The sequence below is a fragment of the Rhea pennata genome, chromosome 34 (genome assembly GCF_028389875.1).
Source record: "Rhea pennata isolate bPtePen1 chromosome 34, bPtePen1.pri, whole genome shotgun sequence".
In the NCBI taxonomy this organism is placed as follows: domain Eukaryota; kingdom Metazoa; phylum Chordata; class Aves; order Rheiformes; family Rheidae; genus Rhea; species Rhea pennata.
Genome location: NC_084696.1, coordinates 530,259 through 546,669, shown reverse-complemented (window position 1 = coordinate 546,669; position 16,411 = coordinate 530,259). Strand labels below are relative to the sequence as shown.

General features: G+C 75.4%; 1 protein-coding gene across 1 annotated transcript; it reads left to right on the top strand.

Annotated features, from left to right (window-relative positions):
* Positions 1–3,552: 3,552 nt before the first annotated feature.
* On the top strand, positions 3,553–16,395 carry PRRC2A (proline rich coiled-coil 2A). Its single transcript, XM_062598537.1, is given in 30 exon segments — positions 3,553–3,664; positions 4,862–5,033; positions 5,105–5,282; positions 5,371–5,470; positions 5,546–5,618; positions 5,714–5,857; positions 5,939–6,090; positions 6,162–6,241; positions 6,313–6,452; positions 6,523–6,613; positions 6,709–6,898; positions 6,983–7,361; positions 7,461–7,696; positions 8,185–8,536; positions 8,981–9,170; positions 9,244–10,609; positions 10,611–10,726; positions 10,728–11,192; positions 11,747–11,951; positions 11,987–12,017; positions 12,223–12,353; positions 12,454–12,580; positions 12,664–12,743; positions 12,826–13,035; positions 13,257–13,526; positions 13,817–14,002; positions 14,378–14,457; positions 15,089–15,275; positions 15,602–15,667; positions 15,743–16,395. Coding segments are annotated over 29 exon segments (6,306 nt in total). The 5' UTR covers positions 3,553–3,664; positions 4,862–4,921; the 3' UTR covers positions 16,112–16,395.
* The last annotated feature ends 16 nt before the right edge of the window (positions 16,396–16,411 follow it).

The following is a 16,411-nucleotide window of genomic DNA, read 5'->3' as shown; positions in this document are numbered from 1 at the left end:
GGAGGCGCCGGGCAGCGCAGCCAAGCAGCCGCTGCTGCAAATAAACGCTGGACTCGCTCTGGAAGCGGTGTGTGTTGTCTGCTTCGTGGCCTGGGGCAGGGGCTCGGACGCCTGGGCCCCCTGGGGCGGGGAGCACCTGGGCCCCCTGGGGTAGGGGGCCCGGACGCCTGGGCCCCACCCTGCCCTGTTACCCACCGGCCTGGGAAGCGGCCCCATGCCAGGGGCGGGCTGCGAGTTGGGGAGAGTTTGGGCAGTTCTGGGTTTCCTCCCCGCTCTTTGGTGTTTCTCTTTCTCTTTTTTGGCCCCCAAGTGTTTTCCGGAAGCCGGGGGGGGGGGGGGGGACAAATCCTGCTCAGGATTTTACGGGGCCATGAGCAGGGCTGCACCACCCGGACGCCTGGGTCCCCTGGAGGGCCGTGGGTGGAGCGGGGGAGGGGAAGGGGCCCGGACGCCTGGGCCCTGTGTCATTTCTTCCCTGCTTGGGACTATTTTTGGCCCTGGCAGCCAGCGCTTGACTTCCCCTCGGGCACCCGCCGGGAACCCCCGGTGCCCCCGGCCCCGATCCCACCCAGAGCCGCCTGCATCTCAGCCGCGTCCTGCCTGGATCCTGCCCGTCTCCCTGTCCCAGCGCTGCCTCGGTCCTGCCCACTTCCCTGCCCAAATCCATCCGCTTTTCTGCCTGGATGTTGCTCAGACGCTGCCCATTTCCCTGCCCCGCTCCAGCCCCAATCGCGCCCGAATCCCAACAGCTCCCAGCCAATTCTGCGCCCGCCTGCGGCTGGGCTCCCCCCGCCGTGTTTTCCCCGGCCTCCGCCCGAAACCGAAAGCCGACGGCGGTGAGCGAATGGCGGGAGGGGGCTGCCAGCGGGGAGCCCAGGCGCCCGGGCCCCCGCCCCCACTGCCAGTGCGCGGGCCCAGGCGTCCGGCCTCCCAGAACCCCTCACTTCACAGCCCCAAAGGGACCCAGGAGTCCGGGTGCCCCACGCTGCTGCCACCCACCGCTGGGAGGAAGGGCCCAGGCATCCGGGTGCCACGCGCCGCCGTCCCAGGCGTTGGGGCCCCGAATGTGGGTCAGGCTGTGGGCGGTGCTGGGAAGGGGCAGGATGTGACCCCTTGGGGAGCGGTGCCATGACGCAGCGGGCCCAGCCGCGTCACGGAGCCCCCGGACGCCTGGGCCCCCAGCCCCTTGCTCCTGCGGTTGCTCCTGAATGCGGCTGCCGGGAAGGGCCAGGATGCCTGGGTCCTGCCCCGGGGCAATGGTTAGAGAGTGGCTCAGTGACCTCGGACGCCTGGGCCCCCCACCCTGTTTCAGCGCCGCTGCCGAGGGCACCCAGACACCTGCCCCCCCCCTATTTCAGCAGCGCCACTAAAGGTGCCGGACGCCTGGGCCCCCCCCTAGTTCTGTGGCGCCACTAAGGGTGCCCGGACGCCTGGGCCCCCTCTATTTCGGCCACTTAGTGCCACTAAGGGTGCCCGGACGCCTGGGCCCCCTCTATTTCGGCCACTTAGTGCCACTAAGGGTGCCCGGACGCCTGGGCCCCCCCAGTTCGTCGGCGCTGCCGAGGGCGCCCGGATGCCTGGGCTCGCAGCTGCCTCCCACATCCGGCACTACCTGGAAGGGCCCCGTTTCGCTCCCGGTACCTGGGGGGGGGTTTCGCCTCCGGCTCCTGGGTTGAGTCGCCCAGCAGGGGGGGAGGGGGGGGTTTCCGGGCCCCAGAAATGACTCTCCGGGGGGGAATCCCGGGCCAGGCGAAGGGGCCCAGGCATCCGGGGCCCCCACCCTACCCCCCTGTCGGGGGCCCAGGCGTCTGAGCACCCCCCTTCCCCAGGGGCCCAGGTGTCCGAGGTCACCACTCCATTCCCCCAGGAGCAGCAGTGACTCCGGGCTGGGGGCAGGTGAAGCAAATTTTTTTGGGGGGGAACCTCTGCCCCTGGCAGTTCCCAGCTCCCCCCCGTGCTCCCATTTTCTTTCAGTCCTCCCATTCCCCCCCAGTTCCTCCCAGTCTCCCCCAGTCTCCCTAGTTCCCCCCAAGTTTCCCCAGTACACCCAGACCCCTGTCTTCCTAGTCCTCCCAGTTACCCCCAGTTCCCCTAGTCCCCCCAGCTCCTCCCAGTTCCTTCCAGCTACCCCATCCCCCCTAGTCCCCCCCAGTCTTCCCCATCCCCCAGCTCCTCCCAGTCTCCCCAGTACAACCAGATCCCCCCAGTCCCCCCAGTTCTCCCAGTCCCCATAGTCCCCCATCTCTCCAGTCCCCCCCCAGTTCCTCCTAGTCTCCCCAGCCCCCTCAGCTCCCCCCAGTTCCCCCATCCCCCCAGTCCCCCCAGTTCCCATAGCCCCCCCAGTTCCTCCCAGTTCCTCCCAGTCCCCCCGGTCCCGGGGTGACGCCAGGCCGATGCTGCCCCTCCTCGGGCGCGGAGGGAACCGCGGGCCCCGGAGGAGGGGGTGGTTGCCATGGAGACGGGGCCCAGTTGCTACGGGAGACCGCAGAGCCGCGGGCGAGCGCCGGGCCGAGGCGCCCGGGTTGCCATGACGACCGCGGGGTGGGCCGCCGCCGGCAGCCATGTTGTGTGTGGGGGGAGGGGGTTGTGGTTGCCATGGCGACCGTGGAGTGGGCTGCAGCCCGGCAGCCATGTTGGGGGCGCTGTGGTTGTCATGGTGACGGCATGGCAGGCCACAGCCCGAGACCCCTGCCGGGGCCCCCGGCCCGCCCTCTGCGCCCCGCTCTGCGCCCCCAAACTGCCCTCCACAACCGCCTGGGCACCGCCGACCCCCGCGGGGACGCCCCGAGACCCCCTCAGCCCCTCTCTGGGCGCCCAGCCCCCCCCCCGGAGCCCCTGGGGCCCGTGGCCAATCCGGAGCCCTTGAGACGTGGAGACGGGGGACTCTGATTGGTCGGGAGGCGGGTGAATCCGCCCCCCCATCACGCCCGGGTGGGATGGTCCATCGTGGCGTGTTGGGGGGGGGAAGAGAGCCATAGCAGTGACATCACTCAGTGGGCGGGGTCAAGGCCTGGAAGAGTCCATTACGGCTGGGGGGGGTCCATTATAGGGAGCCATTATGGGGAGAATGGTGCACGGGAGCCGCCGCTACAGGGAGGGGACGGCCAATGGGAGCCGCCATTACGGGGGTGGGGGAACAGAGACCGCCATTACGCTGCGCAGTGGGCGGGTGGTTCCATCGCCGCGGGGGGGGGCCGTTCCGCTCCAGCGGGCGTGGGGGGAGCGGGACACTCCATTGCAGCTGACTGCGGTGAGGGCCGGAGGAGCCGATCTGCATGCGGGGGGGGACCAGGGCGCTGTCGGCCGCGGCCAAATCTCCCCCCCACCGTGGCGGAGCAGTCTCCCCCCGTCTTGCCCCGCGATGGTCACGCCTGCGAGGGGGGCGGGCCTAGGCCTCGGCCAATGGGCGTGGGCGGCAGCGAGGCCCCGCCCAGGTACGGGCGAGGGGCGGCGCATGCGCGCTGAGGCCCGGCAGCCGTTGGCGGGGCGCGCGCGCGCCGCCTACAGGGAGGAGGGAGGCGGGGGGAGGGGGCAGGGCCCGCGCGAGCAGCTGGGGCGGGGAGGGGGGGGACGCCGGAATCCGCCTCCATCCTCCGCCCGCCGCCCCCATCCGCGCCCGCCGCGCCCGGATCCGGCGAGAGCGGAGCCCGCCCGAGCCGGAGAGGTCGGTATGGGCCGCGGGGAGGCGGGCGGGAGGCGGGCAGCACCCCGCCGCGCCGCGCCGCCATCGCGGCGCCGGCCGTTGGCAGCGCCCGGCCCTGCCGCCATCTTGCGACCGGCCGCGGCCTCCCCCTCCCCCCCCCCGCTGCCATCGGCCCCCCCACGGCGAGCGGGCACCGGGGGGGGCGCGTCCCGGTACCGCCCCCCCGGGCCGCAGGGCGGGGGGGGGGCGCTGTAGCGGCGCCGCCGGGCCCCCCGGATCCCGCCGTGGGGCGGGGGCGGCCCCGGGGCCCCCCCGCCCCTTGCCGGGGCCCCTCTCCCCGCGGGCAGCGGCTGCTCTGTGCGGCCGGGACGCCCCCCCCCCCCCCGGGGGGCTGCGGCCTCCTCCAGCCCCACGGCTGCGCCCGGGCCCTATAGGGGGAAGGGGGCCCGAACGGTTGGGCCTTGTGTGGGGGGGTCGAGCCTCTCTGAGGTGTCAGAGCTTGGGGGCGGCGGACGCCTGAGCCCTATGCGGGGGGGTCAGGCTCCTCGAAAGTGTCAGAGCAGGGGGCCCGGGCGTCTGGGCCCTTTTGGGAGGGGGGTCAGGCCCCTCGGAGGGGTCAGAGCGGGGGGTGTCCGGACGCCCGGACCCTGTATGTGTGGGGTCAAGCACCTCAGAGGGGTCACCAGGGGATCCGGGTGCCTGGGCCCTGTGCGTGTGGGGTCAAGTCCCTCGGAGGGGTCAGAGCGGGGGGTGTCCAGACTCCTGGGCTCTGTGTGTGTGGGGTCAAGCGCCTTAGAGGGGTCACCAGGGGATCCGGATGCCTGGGTCCTGTGTGTGGGGTCAGATCCCTCGGAGGGGTTGGATCGGTGGGGACCTGGATGCCTGGGCCCTTTTGGGATGATTGGGTCCCTCGGAGGCGTCAGAGCAGGGCGCCTGGATGCCTGGGCCCTTTGGGTGGGGTTGGGTCCCTCAGAGGGGTTGGAGCTGGAGGCCTGGACCCCTAGGCCCTGCAAGGGGAGCTTAGACCCCTCGGAGGAGACAGAGCGGGCCTGGACTCCTGCGTCCTGTGGGTGGAGTTAGGCCGCTTGTAGGGGTCGGAGCAGGGGGCCTGGGTGCCTGGGCCCTGTTGGGGGGGATGTCAGATGCGGGGCTGTGCGTTGCCAGGGGGGCAGCGCCCTCTGACAACGGCCCCAGGCCCGCGTGTCCCCTTGCCCACAGAGAGAGGCCCCTTCCGCGCAGAGCCGGCGGACCCAGCGTGCTCAATGACCTTCCAGCGCGATGTCCGATCGCTCGGGGCCAGCGGCAAAGGCGAAGGACGGCAAGAAGTACTCGTCGCTCAACCTGTTTGATACCTACAAGGGGAAGTCGCTCGAGAGCCAGAAGCCCGCAGGTAGGGGGAGCGCAGGGTGGGGGGACGGCGGGGGTGGCCCCAGCGCAGCCTCACCCCGCTGCCCCCCGCAGCCGCCCCCCGCCATGGCCTGCAGAGCCTGGGCAAGGTGGCCGTGGCCCGCCGCATGCCGCCGCCCGCCAACCTGCCGAGCCTGAAAGCCGAGAACAAAGGCAATGACCCCAACGTCTCGCTAGTCCCCAAAGACGGCACAGGATGGGCAAGCAAGCAGGAGCAGCCCGACCCAAAGAGGTGAGGCTGGGCGGTGGGGGCTGGGGGGCCGGCTGGGCCAGCCGACGCCCCCCCAACCTGTCTGCTTGTCTGTCCCGTCCCGCTGTAGTTCCGATGCCTCAGCAGCTCCGCCGCCGGAGTCGCCGTCGCAGCCGGCTTCGCAGACGCCTGCCTCCAGCCAAGCGAAGCGCCCCCCAGCAGCCCCCGAGGTGAGTGGGGCGGCGGGGGGCTGGGGCGGCGCCCCACCGCCCGGCCCCCTCCCTCACCCGAGCCCTGCCCTCCAGAACCCCCCCACAGCGGCAGGCGGGGCAAAGTCCTGGGCACAGGCCAGCGTTACCCATGGAGCGCACGGAGATGGTGAGGCTGACCGGGCAGCGTGAGCATTCCCAGGGCGCCGGCCGCCTTCTCGGAGCGGGGGCAGGGGTCTCTGACGGCCCCCCGCCCCCCGGCAGGTGGAAAGGGATCAAACCTACTGTCGCGATTCTCTCGCGAGGAATTTCCGACCCTGCAGGCGGCTGGCGACCAGGACAAGGCTGGCAAAGAACGGGACACTACCGATGCGTCGTCTGGGCCCGCACCAAGCCTCCGCCCCCAGAGTGAGCACGGGGAGGGGGGAGCGGGGCGGGGGGTGCCGCCGCCCCCCCGACACCCTCTCAGCCTGCTGCGCCCTGTTGCAGGCGCCGGCTGGCGGGACGGAGGCGGCCGAGGCGCTGACGGGGAGCTGCTGCCCGACGAGCACCCCGGGGCCCACGACGCCCGGGCCGCAGGGGGGCCACAGCCCGCAGGGCCCGCCCAGTTCCCGCCCTACCGGGGGATGATGCCGCCCTTCGTGAGTAGGGGACTGGGCAGGAGGGGGGGCCGCCGGGGGCCGGGCCGCCCCTGATGTGCCCCCCCCCGTAGATGTACCCCCCCTACTTGCCCTTCCCGCCTCCCTATGGGCCTCAGGGACCCTACCGCTACGGCGCGCCGGAGGCGCAGAGGTGAGACGGGGCGCTGGGGGTGCCGAGGGCCCCCCTGCCGGGCCCCCCCGCTGAGCTTGGCCGCCCGGCAGGTTTCCTCGGCTCTCTGGCCCCCGTGGGCCCCCGCACGCGCTGCGTGGCGCCGAGCCCGTGAGCCGCCCGCCGGTGCTCAAGCAGGACGACCTCAAGGAGTTCGATGAGCTGGACCAGGAGAACGACGAGGGCTGGGCAGGTAACGGGGGGCCGGGAGTGGCCGGGGGCCTGCGCCCCCTCCCCCCCGCCACTGACGCCGCCCACCCCAGGCGCCCACGAGGAGGTGGATTACACCGAGAAGCTCAAGTTCAGCGACGAGGAGGACGGCAAGGACTCGGACGAGGAGGCGGCTGAGGCGGGGTGAGCGGCGCGGGGGTCGTAGGGGCTGCCCCACAGTGTGGGGGCTGCCCCACAGCACAATGTCCCCCTGCCCTGACTCCGCTGTGCCCCCACAGTAAGGACAGCGAGGCGCCGGCCCCCGAGCGCCCCACCGAGGGCAAGAGGAGCCCCAAGGAGGAACAGCTGCCCGCCAAGGCCGCCGGCCCCGAGGGGGGCAAGGAGCCGCCGCCGCCAGCGCCCCCCCCGCGCCCGCCCCCGCCGCCGCCCCCCAACCGGGGCAGCTGGGCGCAGCCCAACGAGTTCCCGGTGAGCGGGGCTGTGCCGCGGGGCGGCGGGGCTGCGGGCGGCGGGGGGCCGCGGGCAGCGCTGACGCCGGCCCCCTCCCTGCAGCGGGCGCCCGAGGACGAGGACGAGGCCTGGCGGCAGCGGCGCAAGCAGTCGTCGTCGGAGATCTCGGCGGCGGTGGAGCGGGCCCGGCGGCGCCGCGAGGAGGAGGAGCGGCGCATGCAGGAGGAGCGCCGCGCCGCCTGCGCCGAGAAGCTCAAGCGCCTTGACGAGAAGTTCGGGGCCCCTGACCGGCGCCCCAAGGCTGAGCCGCCTCGGGAGCCCCCCAAAGAGCCGCCGGCGCCACCGCCCCCCCCGCCGCCGCCGCCACCGCCACCCCCTCCACCGCCCCTCGCCAAGGAGGTGCCGCCGGCTGCCGCCAGCCCCCTGCCGCCGCCGCCCCCCGAGGAGCCACGAGAGGCCCAGGAGTCTGATGGCAGCACAGGTGAGGGGGGCTGCGCCGTGGCAAGGGGGCGCTGGGGCGGGGGGCACCCCTCGGTGCCCACCCCAGCTGGCCCCTCGTGAAACCCCACTCTCCCTGCAGCCGAGGCCCCGGCCACCCACCCGGCCCCTGAGGCGTCCGCGGATCCACCTCCCCCAGAAGAGCTGCCGCCCCCCCCCGCCGCAGCGCCAGCCCTCCCTGCCGCTGTTACTGCCCCCAAAGGGGAGCCCAAGGCAGAGGCAGCTGCCCCCCCCCGGCAGCCCCCACCGCCCGCCCAGGCCCTCTCCTACCCCAAGTACCAGAAGTCGCTGCCCCCCCGCTTCCAGCGGCAGCAGCAGGTACGGGCGGGGGAGGCTGTGGGGCTGGAAACGGAGGTGTTGGGGAGCCGTAGGGCTGGGAACGGGCACCAGGGAGCTGGGCAGAGGGGTGTTGGGGGGCTGTGTAGTTGGGAAGGGGGCTGTAGGGCCAGAAATGGGGGTGTTGGGGGGGTCAGGGGTTGGGAACAGGGGTAGTGGGCTGAGGAGGAGGGCTTTGGGGGTTCGTGGGGCCAGGAAGGGGACTGGGGGGCTTGGAACGGGGGTGTTGGGGGGTTGGGAAGGGCGCTGTGGGGCCAGAAACGGGTGTTGGGGAGTCAGGGGGCTGGGGTGTTGGGGGGCTGTAGGGGCGAGGGCAGGCTGGGGGCGTGTGGGGCTGGAGCAGGGGGGCCACTGGGGCAGGTGTGGGGCTGGGGCGGCTCAGGGGCACAGCTCTGAGGGTGGCCCTGGTGTGGGGGTCTGGGCGGCCCCCTGTTTCAGGGGTCCCTGCCAACCCCCCCCGCCCCCCCCAGGAGCAGCTGCTGAAGCAGCAGCAGCAGTGGCAGCAGCAGCACGGGCAGCCCCCCCCCGCGGCGGCGGCAGCCCCCCCCCCAGGCCCCCCCGCCCTGGGGGCCCTGGGGCCGGGCGCTGGAGTGCACCCCCCTGCCGGGGGCCCCCCACCCGCCCCCCCGGCCCAGCCGCCGCCGCCGCCGCCGCCGCCTGGGCCCCCTAAGGCCCTCTACGCCGGCTCCATGGGGCGCCCCCCGCCCCTGCCCCAGATGAACTTCGACCCGCGCTGGATGATGATCCCCCCGTACATGGACCCCCGCATGATGCAGGGGCGCCCCCCCGTCGACTTCTATCCCCCTGGCGTGCACCCCTCCGGTAAGGGACAGCCCCGACCCCGCAGCGCGCCCCGTGGGGCCCCTGTGTGCCCCCAGCCCCATAGCGTGGCCATCGGGACCTCTTGTGCACCCTAGGCCACGTGGCGTGGCCCACGGGTCTCCCTGGCCCCATAGCGCGGCCATTGGGGCCCCCTGTGTCCCCCGGGCCCTACAGCATCGCCAATGTCCCCCGAGTTTCCTGGGCCCCATGGTGCGGGCATCGGGATCCCCTGCGCGCCCCAGCCCCATAGCGTGGCAGTTTGAGCCCCAGTGCGTCTCCGGGCATCTCAGCCCTGTGAGGCCTCCTCGTGTCCCCAGACCCCGTAGCGTGGCTGTGGGGCCCCCCACACATCCCTGGGTGGACCCTGGCCCCATAGCGCCCCTGCCCACCCCGCCACGCGTCCCTGGGGGCCACCGGCTGCGTGGTGACGGTGCCCTGGCGCAGGGCTGCTGCCCCGGGAGCGCTCGGACAGCGGGGGCTCGGCCTCGGAGCCCTTCGAGCGGGCGCCGGCGCCTCGGGAGCGCGGCACCCCCCCCGCCGAGCCCCCCCTGGGCTGGGGGGGCGACGCCGCCGCCGCCTTCGCCACCCCGCTGCGGCCCCCCGACGACGACGGCGGCGACCCCAAGGGCCGCAGGTGAGTGCCGGGGGCTGGGACGGGGTGGGGCGCGGGCACGGGGGGCTGCCCCATGCTAACCTCCCCCCCCCCCAGGAGTGAGACGCCCCCAGTGCGCCTGCGGGACCCCGGTGCCCCCCCGGCCTACGCCGGCGCCTACCCGGCCTTCGCCGAGAACGGCGCCCCGGCCCCTGCGCAGCGCTTCGCCGGCGAGGAGCCCCGCGCCTGGCCCCCCACGCCGGCGCTGCCGCCCGCCGCCCGCGCGCCCCCGCCCCCCCCCCGCGCCCCCCAAGGAGGAAGCGCCGCCTCCCAAGGAGCTGGCGGCGGTGGCGGGGGGGGCGCGGCGGGCCGAGCGCCCGGCCCGGCAGCCCCCCGAGGCGCAGCGGGCGCCGCGGCGCGAGCCCAGGACGGAGACGCGCTGGGGGCCGCGGCCCGGCGCCGCCCGGCGCCCCGAGGAGCCCGCCGAGAAGGCGGCGCCGCCGCCGCGCCGCGCCGGGCCCATCAAGAAGGCACCGGGCAAGGAGGAGGCGGAGGAGCCGCGGGCGCGGGGCAAGGAGGGCGCCGAGGGCGGCCGCCCCGAGGCCCCCGCCCCCCGGGAGCCGCCCCGGGCCGCCCGCGAGCCCCGCGCCAAGGCGCCGCCGCCGGCAGCCGCCCCCAAGGAGCCGCCGGGCCCCGGCTCGCCCGCCCGCCGCCGCCGCGACTGCGCCTACGAGCGCGGCGGGGGCTACGGCGGCCGGGGCCGGGCGCGGGGCCGCGGCGAGTACTTCGCCCGGGGCCGGGGCTTCCGCGGCGCCTACGGGGGCCGGGGCCGCGGCGGCCGCGGGCGCAGCCGCGAGTTCCGCAGCTACCGGCAGCCCTTCTACCGGGCCGAGGAGGCGCCGGGTAAGGCGGCGGCGGTGGGGGGCGGCGTGGCCCCGGGGCCCCCGGCTGCCGCCGGCTCGCGGCCCCGCGCCGCCAGTGAGACGCGCAGCGAGGGCTCCGAGTACGAAGAGATCCCGAAGCGGCGGCGGCAGCGCGGCTCCGAGACGGGCAGCGAGACCCACGAGAGCGCCAGCGACGTGGCCCACTCGGACAAGGAGGCGGCGCCGGTGGGCGGCCGGGCCGAGCGGGGCCGCGGCGCCGTCGCCGCCCCTGCGCCGGGGCTGCCCCGCTTCGCCGACAAGGCGCCGCCGCCGCCGCGCCTGGCTGAGCCCGGGGGCCGCGGCGGGCGCGTCTTCACCCCCCGCGGCGTCCCCTCGCGCCGGGGCCGCGGCGGCGGCCGCCCCCCGCCCGCCGCCTGGAGCCCCCCGGCCAAGGCTGCGCCCGGGAAGAAGCCAGAGCCGGCGGCCCCGGAGCCGCCGGACAAGGAGAAGGCGGCGGAGGAGGCGGGGGCCGCGCCGGGGCCCCCCAAGCCGCCCGCGGCGGCGGCCGGCGCTCCTGAGCGGGGCCTGGAGCGGCCGCCGCGGCGCCGGCGCCACGGCCCGCTCGCAGCAGCAGGACAAGCCGCCCCGCTTCCGGCGCCTGAAGCAGGAGCGGGAGAACGCGGCGCGGCTCAACGGGGAGCCGCGGGGCCCGGCGGGCGGCCCCCCCCCCGAGCCCGGCGGCCCCGCCGCCCCCTGAGGACCCCGCGGCGGCGCGCAGCCGGGCGCCCGGCACCAAGTCGCCCGACCTCTCCAACCAGAACTCGGACCAGGCCAACGAGGAGTGGGAGACGGCCTCGGAGAGCAGCGACTTCGCCGAGCGCCGCGGCGGCGGCGAGAAGGAGCCGGCGCCCGGCGGCCCCCCGGCGCAGGCCTTCCTCAAGGGCGGGGGCCCCGCGCTGCCCGGGGGGGCCCGGCCGCCCCCCGGCTCCGCCGACCTCAGCCTGGCGCAGCGCAAGGAGCTCTCCAAGCGCAGCTTCTCCAGCCAGCGCCCCGGCATGGAGCGGCAGCAGCGGCGCGCCGGCCCCGGCCCCGGCCCCGGTCCCGGCCCCAGCGGGGGCAGCACCAAGGCCGGAGGGGGCCGCGGTGGGGCCGGTGGAGGCCGCGGCGACAAGCGTGCCTGGCCCTCGCCCAAGGGCCGCAGGTGGGTGCTGGCGGGGGCCCCCCGGGTGCCTGGGGCGGCAGTGGGGCTGGGGGGGAAATGGGAGCTTGGAGGGAACCTGGGGGTGACAGCTGGGCTGGGGGGGGGCGGGCGGGGATTTGGGAGCACCTTGGGGGGCAACAACACGGCTTGGGGGAGCAAGTGGGGGCTTTAGGAGCACCTTGGGGGCAGCAGCTGGTCTGGGGGGGAAATGGGGCAGATGGGGGCTTTGGGGGCAGCAGGAGGATTTGGGTGGGGGCGGGGGTAGTAGAGGTTTTGGGGGGATTTGGGGGGTAGAACTGGGCTTCAGGGGTCCGGGGAGGTCCTGGGGGCTCTGAGGAGGTCGGGGGGGGGGGGGAGGGGAATTGAAGGGGGTTGGGGGGGTCTGGAGGGACCCTGGGGGGACCCAATGGGGGTGGGGGCGCTGGGGGGCCCTGAGCGGCAGGCAGACTTGGGGGGCTCCAGGGGGCAGATGGGCCCTTTGGGGCTGGGGGCGTGGGTGGGGGGGGCAGCGCAGTGTTGGGGGCTGAGAAGCCCTGACCCCCCCGCCCCCCCAGCCGTAACGGCGAGGAGCCGTCGCCGGGGCTGAGCCTGCCGCCGGCGCCCTCGGCCAGCGCCGTGTACCGCCTGGACCGCGTGGTGCACAGCGACCCCGCCGGCATCCGGCAGGCGCTGGCCCGCCTGGGGGCCCGCCACGGCCCCAAGGGGGGGCCCGGCCCCGCCGCCGCCCCCCCGGGGCTGCCCCCCTTCCCGCCCGCCGCCCCGCCGCCCGCCTTCGGGGCCCGGCCCCCCCCCCGCCACCCGCCGCCGCCGCCGCCAGCACCCCCGGTGAGTGACTGAGCGCTGACTCGCACGGCTGCCCCAGAGCCCTACAGCTGCCCCACAGCACCCCATGGCCAGCCACGGCCACCCCACAGGCCCGTGGCCACCGCACGACTGCGCGGCTGCCCCACAGGCCCCGGCGGCCACCCCACGGCCTGCCGCGGCCGCCCCAGAGCCGCCCAGCGCCGCTCACGTGCCGCCGCCCCCGCAGCCCCCGAGACGCCCTTCCTGGAGAAGCCGGAGCCGCTGCGGCCCGGCAGCGCTGCGCTCCGCGACGGCCCCGTGGTCGGAGGCTTCCTGGCCAAGCGCCGGGAGCGGGAGCGGCCCCCCCGCAAGCCAGAGGTGAGGCGCGGGGGGGGGGTGGCTTGGGGGGTGTCCCGCTGCCCCACACTGGGCGTCGGCGGGCTCCCCACCGCCCCCAGTGCCCCCCTGTCTCCCCCAGGACCCGCTGGGCTGCCCCGGCCGCGGCGACGCCAAGCAGGAGGTGGCAGCAGGCGGCGGGGAGCCCCGGGGCCGGCCGGGCTCGGCCGAGGGGCTGGCCCCACACATCTGGAACCGCCTGCAGAGCAGTAAGGCGCCGCTGGGGGGGGCGGGGGGCGTGGGGGCAGGGGGCTGTGCCGGGGTCTGCCCTGACGCCTCCCCTCCCCCCCAGGTGCCGCCCGCAAGCCCTTCGGCCCTGGCGAGCCCTGGATGGAGCCGCTCGGCACCTTCGAGGACGTGGGCGGCCCTGAGGTGAGCGCGGGGCCGGGGGGGCACAGCCCCGCGGCCGCCCCCCTCGGCCCCTGCCCCGCTGACGGCCCCCCGCACCCCACAGATGAGCCAGTCGGACAGCGGCGTGGAGCTGAGCGGGGAGTCGCGGGCCTCCTCGGCCTCCTGCAGCCAGCGCAGCTCCCCCGACGGGGGGCTCAAGGCCGCGGCCCCCCCGGGCGCGGGGCAGCCGGGGCCCCCCCCCGCCCCTGAGGGGCCCTCGGAGCAGCGCTGCCGCCTGCCCCCCCACGAGCCCGCTGCCCTCAAGGACAAGAAGGTACTGAGGGGGATTAGGGGCGACCGCAGCGGGATTCGGGGTGACTGGTAGGATTTTGTGTGACTCTGGCAGGATTTGGGGCGACTGGTGGGATTTGGGGCAGCTTTGGTGGGATTCAGGGCAGGGACAGTGGGATTTGGGGTGACTGGAGCGATACTGGGGGCGGCCGCAGCGGGGTGCAGGGCCTCGACCTCCCTCACTGCTGCTCTGCTCCCCCCCAGGTCTGCAGCCCCCCGGCTGCCCCCCCAGACCCCATCGGCACCGAGCGCTCGCAGCGAGCGGACAAAGCCAAAGCCGCCCCTGAGGACCCCCCCGGCCCCTTCGAGAAGGTCCGGCCCGCCCGGGCCCCGGGGTTCCCGCCGCCGCCACCGCCGGGGGGGGCAGCGGGGGGCCCGGACACCTGGGCCCCGCCGGAGGGTGACCCCCGGCGCCGGGGCAGTGGCGCTGGGAAGAGCGACAAGGAGCGGTTGCCACCCGCCGCCGCCGAAGGGGTGAGGGGCTGCCTGGATGCCTCGGCCCCCTCGGGGGTGGGGGGCGCCTGGATCGCAGGGTCGTTTTAGGGGGGTGGGGGCTGTCCTGATGCCTGAGCCCTTCTTGGGGGGTGGGGCTGTCTAGAGGTCTGGGGCCCCCAAGGGTTGGGGGGTGTCCAGACACCTGGGTCCTTGGGGGGGGGGGGGGGATGCCAAGACACCTGGGTCCTCTTGGGGGGTGGGGGCTGCCCGGACGCCTGGGCCCCCTCAGGGTTGGGCAGTGCCGGGGGTCACTCCGCCTTTTCCTGCAGCTGGATGGTGGCTCGCGGGACTGGGAGCCGCTGCCATCCGGGGGCCCGGCCCAGCCCCACAGCGGCCCTGAGGCTCCCCCAGCGCGGCCGGCTGAGCCCAAGGGCCTGCCCACCCCCGAGCCCCCGGGGCCTTGCCAGCGGCTCTATCCTGAGCTCTTCTACAGTGGGGCTGGCGCCGTGGGTCAGGTATGGGGCAGGGCTGTGGAGGCGGGTGCTCAGCCCTGGGGCAGGGAAGGGCCTTGGGGGCCAGTACAGGGGGCTGGGGGCACTTGTGGGGCCGCTACGAAGTGGGGGGTGTGTGCTGGGGGCAGCGCGGGGTGAGTGCTGCACACTGCAGCGCTTGTGGGGCAGGTGCAAGGGGCTGTGCCCGCGTCGGGGGGGTGATGTGGGGCTGGTACGGGATGCTGGGTTGTGTGTGGGGCAGGTATAGGGTGGTTGGGGAGGTGCGTGTGGGGGCGGGGTCGTATGGGGCGGCTATGGGGCATGCCAGGGGTGGCTGTGGGCTGGGTATAGGGTGCTGGGGCACTTTGGGGCCGCTGTGGGGCTGACGCCGCCCCACAGGTCCCCAGTGGCCCTGTGGAGTCACAGCTGGGCACCAGTGGGAGCTACCGGCCGGGGACCCCCTCGCTGAACCCCTACAGGTACCCCACGGCGCGGCCTTCCCAGCCCCACAGCGCCCCACAACGTGGCTTTCTGCGCCCGCAGCACCCCACAGCATGGCCTTTACTGCCCCATAATGCCCCAGCACACAACTCTCCCTGCCCCACATGATGCCCATGATGCCCCATAGCACCCCACGGCATGGCCCTACCCCCCCCCCGGCCACACAGCGCCCCATGGCACCCGTCCTGCTCGCTGAGCTCTGCCTGCCCCACAGTACTGCCCCCCCCCAAACTGCTTCTGCCACCAGTGGGGCTGCTCCGATCCCTGTGGGGTGTGGAGGGGGCAGACACGTGTGCAGCCCCAGCGTGACGTGTGTGGGGGGGCAGGAGACAGTGCGTTGGGGTGGGGGGAGGGCGACGCATGTGCACCGTGGAGTGGGGCCACGTGACACGTATGTGCTTGTGTGGGGTGTAACACGCTTGTGTGCCGTGCAGGGCCCGTGTTCATGGCCACGGCAGGGTGGGGGTGTGACATGTATGCATGGCGTAACACGTGTGCACAGGGCGGGGGCGGGGTGGGCTGACGCATGTGCACGGGGGGGGCCTGTGTTCGTGGCGGGGGCGGGGTGGGGTGATGCGTGTGCGTGGCGTGTGACACGCGTGTGCACAGGGCGGGGCCTGTGTTCGTGGCGGGGGCGGGGCTGCCGGCGGTGCCCCTCAAGGGCCCCTTCGTGGAGTTCCCGGCGGTGGCGGGGCCGGAGCTGGCCAAGCTGGGGGGCGCCGGGGGGCTGCTCTACCCCCCCGCCCCCCCCTTCGTCTACAGCCCCCCCTTCTGCCCTGACCCCCCGCTGCTCCAGGTGAGGGCGGAGCTGGGAGCGCTGTGGGCGGGGCTACGGTGTGGGGGCGGGGCTAAGGGGCAGAGGGTGGGGCTTGGCAGTGGGACCGGGTGGGGGGGTAGAGAGCGGTTCTGGGGGGAGCTGCTTTGGGGCGGGGGCTGGGGGTTGTGGGCGGAGCTGTGGGCGGTGGGAGGGGCTAAGGGCCATAGGAGGGGGTGGAGCTTGGCAGTGGGGCTGGGAGGGTTGGGGCGGGGCGGGGGCAGGGTGATGGGTGGGGCTGGCTGAGGGGGAGGGGCCGTGGGCGTGGCTGGGAGGCCCCGCCCCTCAGTGCCCTCCCCCGCCCGCAGGTGCGGCAGGAGCTGACTCCGCCCTCGGACTTCTACGGGCAGGGCGGGCAGAGCAGCTTCCAGCAGGTAGGCCCCGCCCCCGCGGCGAGGCCCCGCCCCCGCGGCGAGGCCCCGCCCCTCACCCTGTTTCCCCCTCCCCAGATGCTGCTGCCGGTGGTGGAGTCGCCGGTTGTGAACTTCGGGGGGCCGCCGGGGCCGCCCGCCCCCCCGCTGCCCCTGCTGCCCCTCGGCCGCCTCGTGGCCCCCCCTGGCCGCCCCTTCGGGCCCCCCGGCCCCCCGGGGGGGCGCCCTGAGGCCCGTGGTGGGGGCCGAGGCCGCCCGGCTGAGGCCCCCCCCGGGGCTCCCCCGCCGCCCCGCGGGCCCCTGCCCCGGGCTGCTGCCCCCCCGCCACCGCCGCCCGCGGGGCCCCGCCGCCCCCCCGGGGCCTGGGGGGCCCCGCCACCCCCCCGGGGGCTGCCGCCTGCCCTGGAGCCCCCCCCGGGGGGGCGCCCTCCCCCGCGCCCCCAGTGACACTCCCCCGTGGGGGCCGGGGCTCCCCCTATTTATGTGGGGCCAGACAGGGGCTGTACATAGGTATGGACACGAGGGGGGCGGGCCCGCCGTGGGGCGCAACACCGCCATGGGGCAACTGCCCCCCACCCCCACCTGGGCCTCCAGCCCCAGGTGAGAGCTGCCCCCTCCCCCGTGGGGTGCCCCCCACCGTGGGGGCTCCAGCTCCTTTGTTAAAGAGACAGGAAAAAAAACTGTTTGCAAAAAAAACACCCCCGAAAAAAACAATAAAAGGTGGAAAAACTTGTCGGGGCCGTCTGT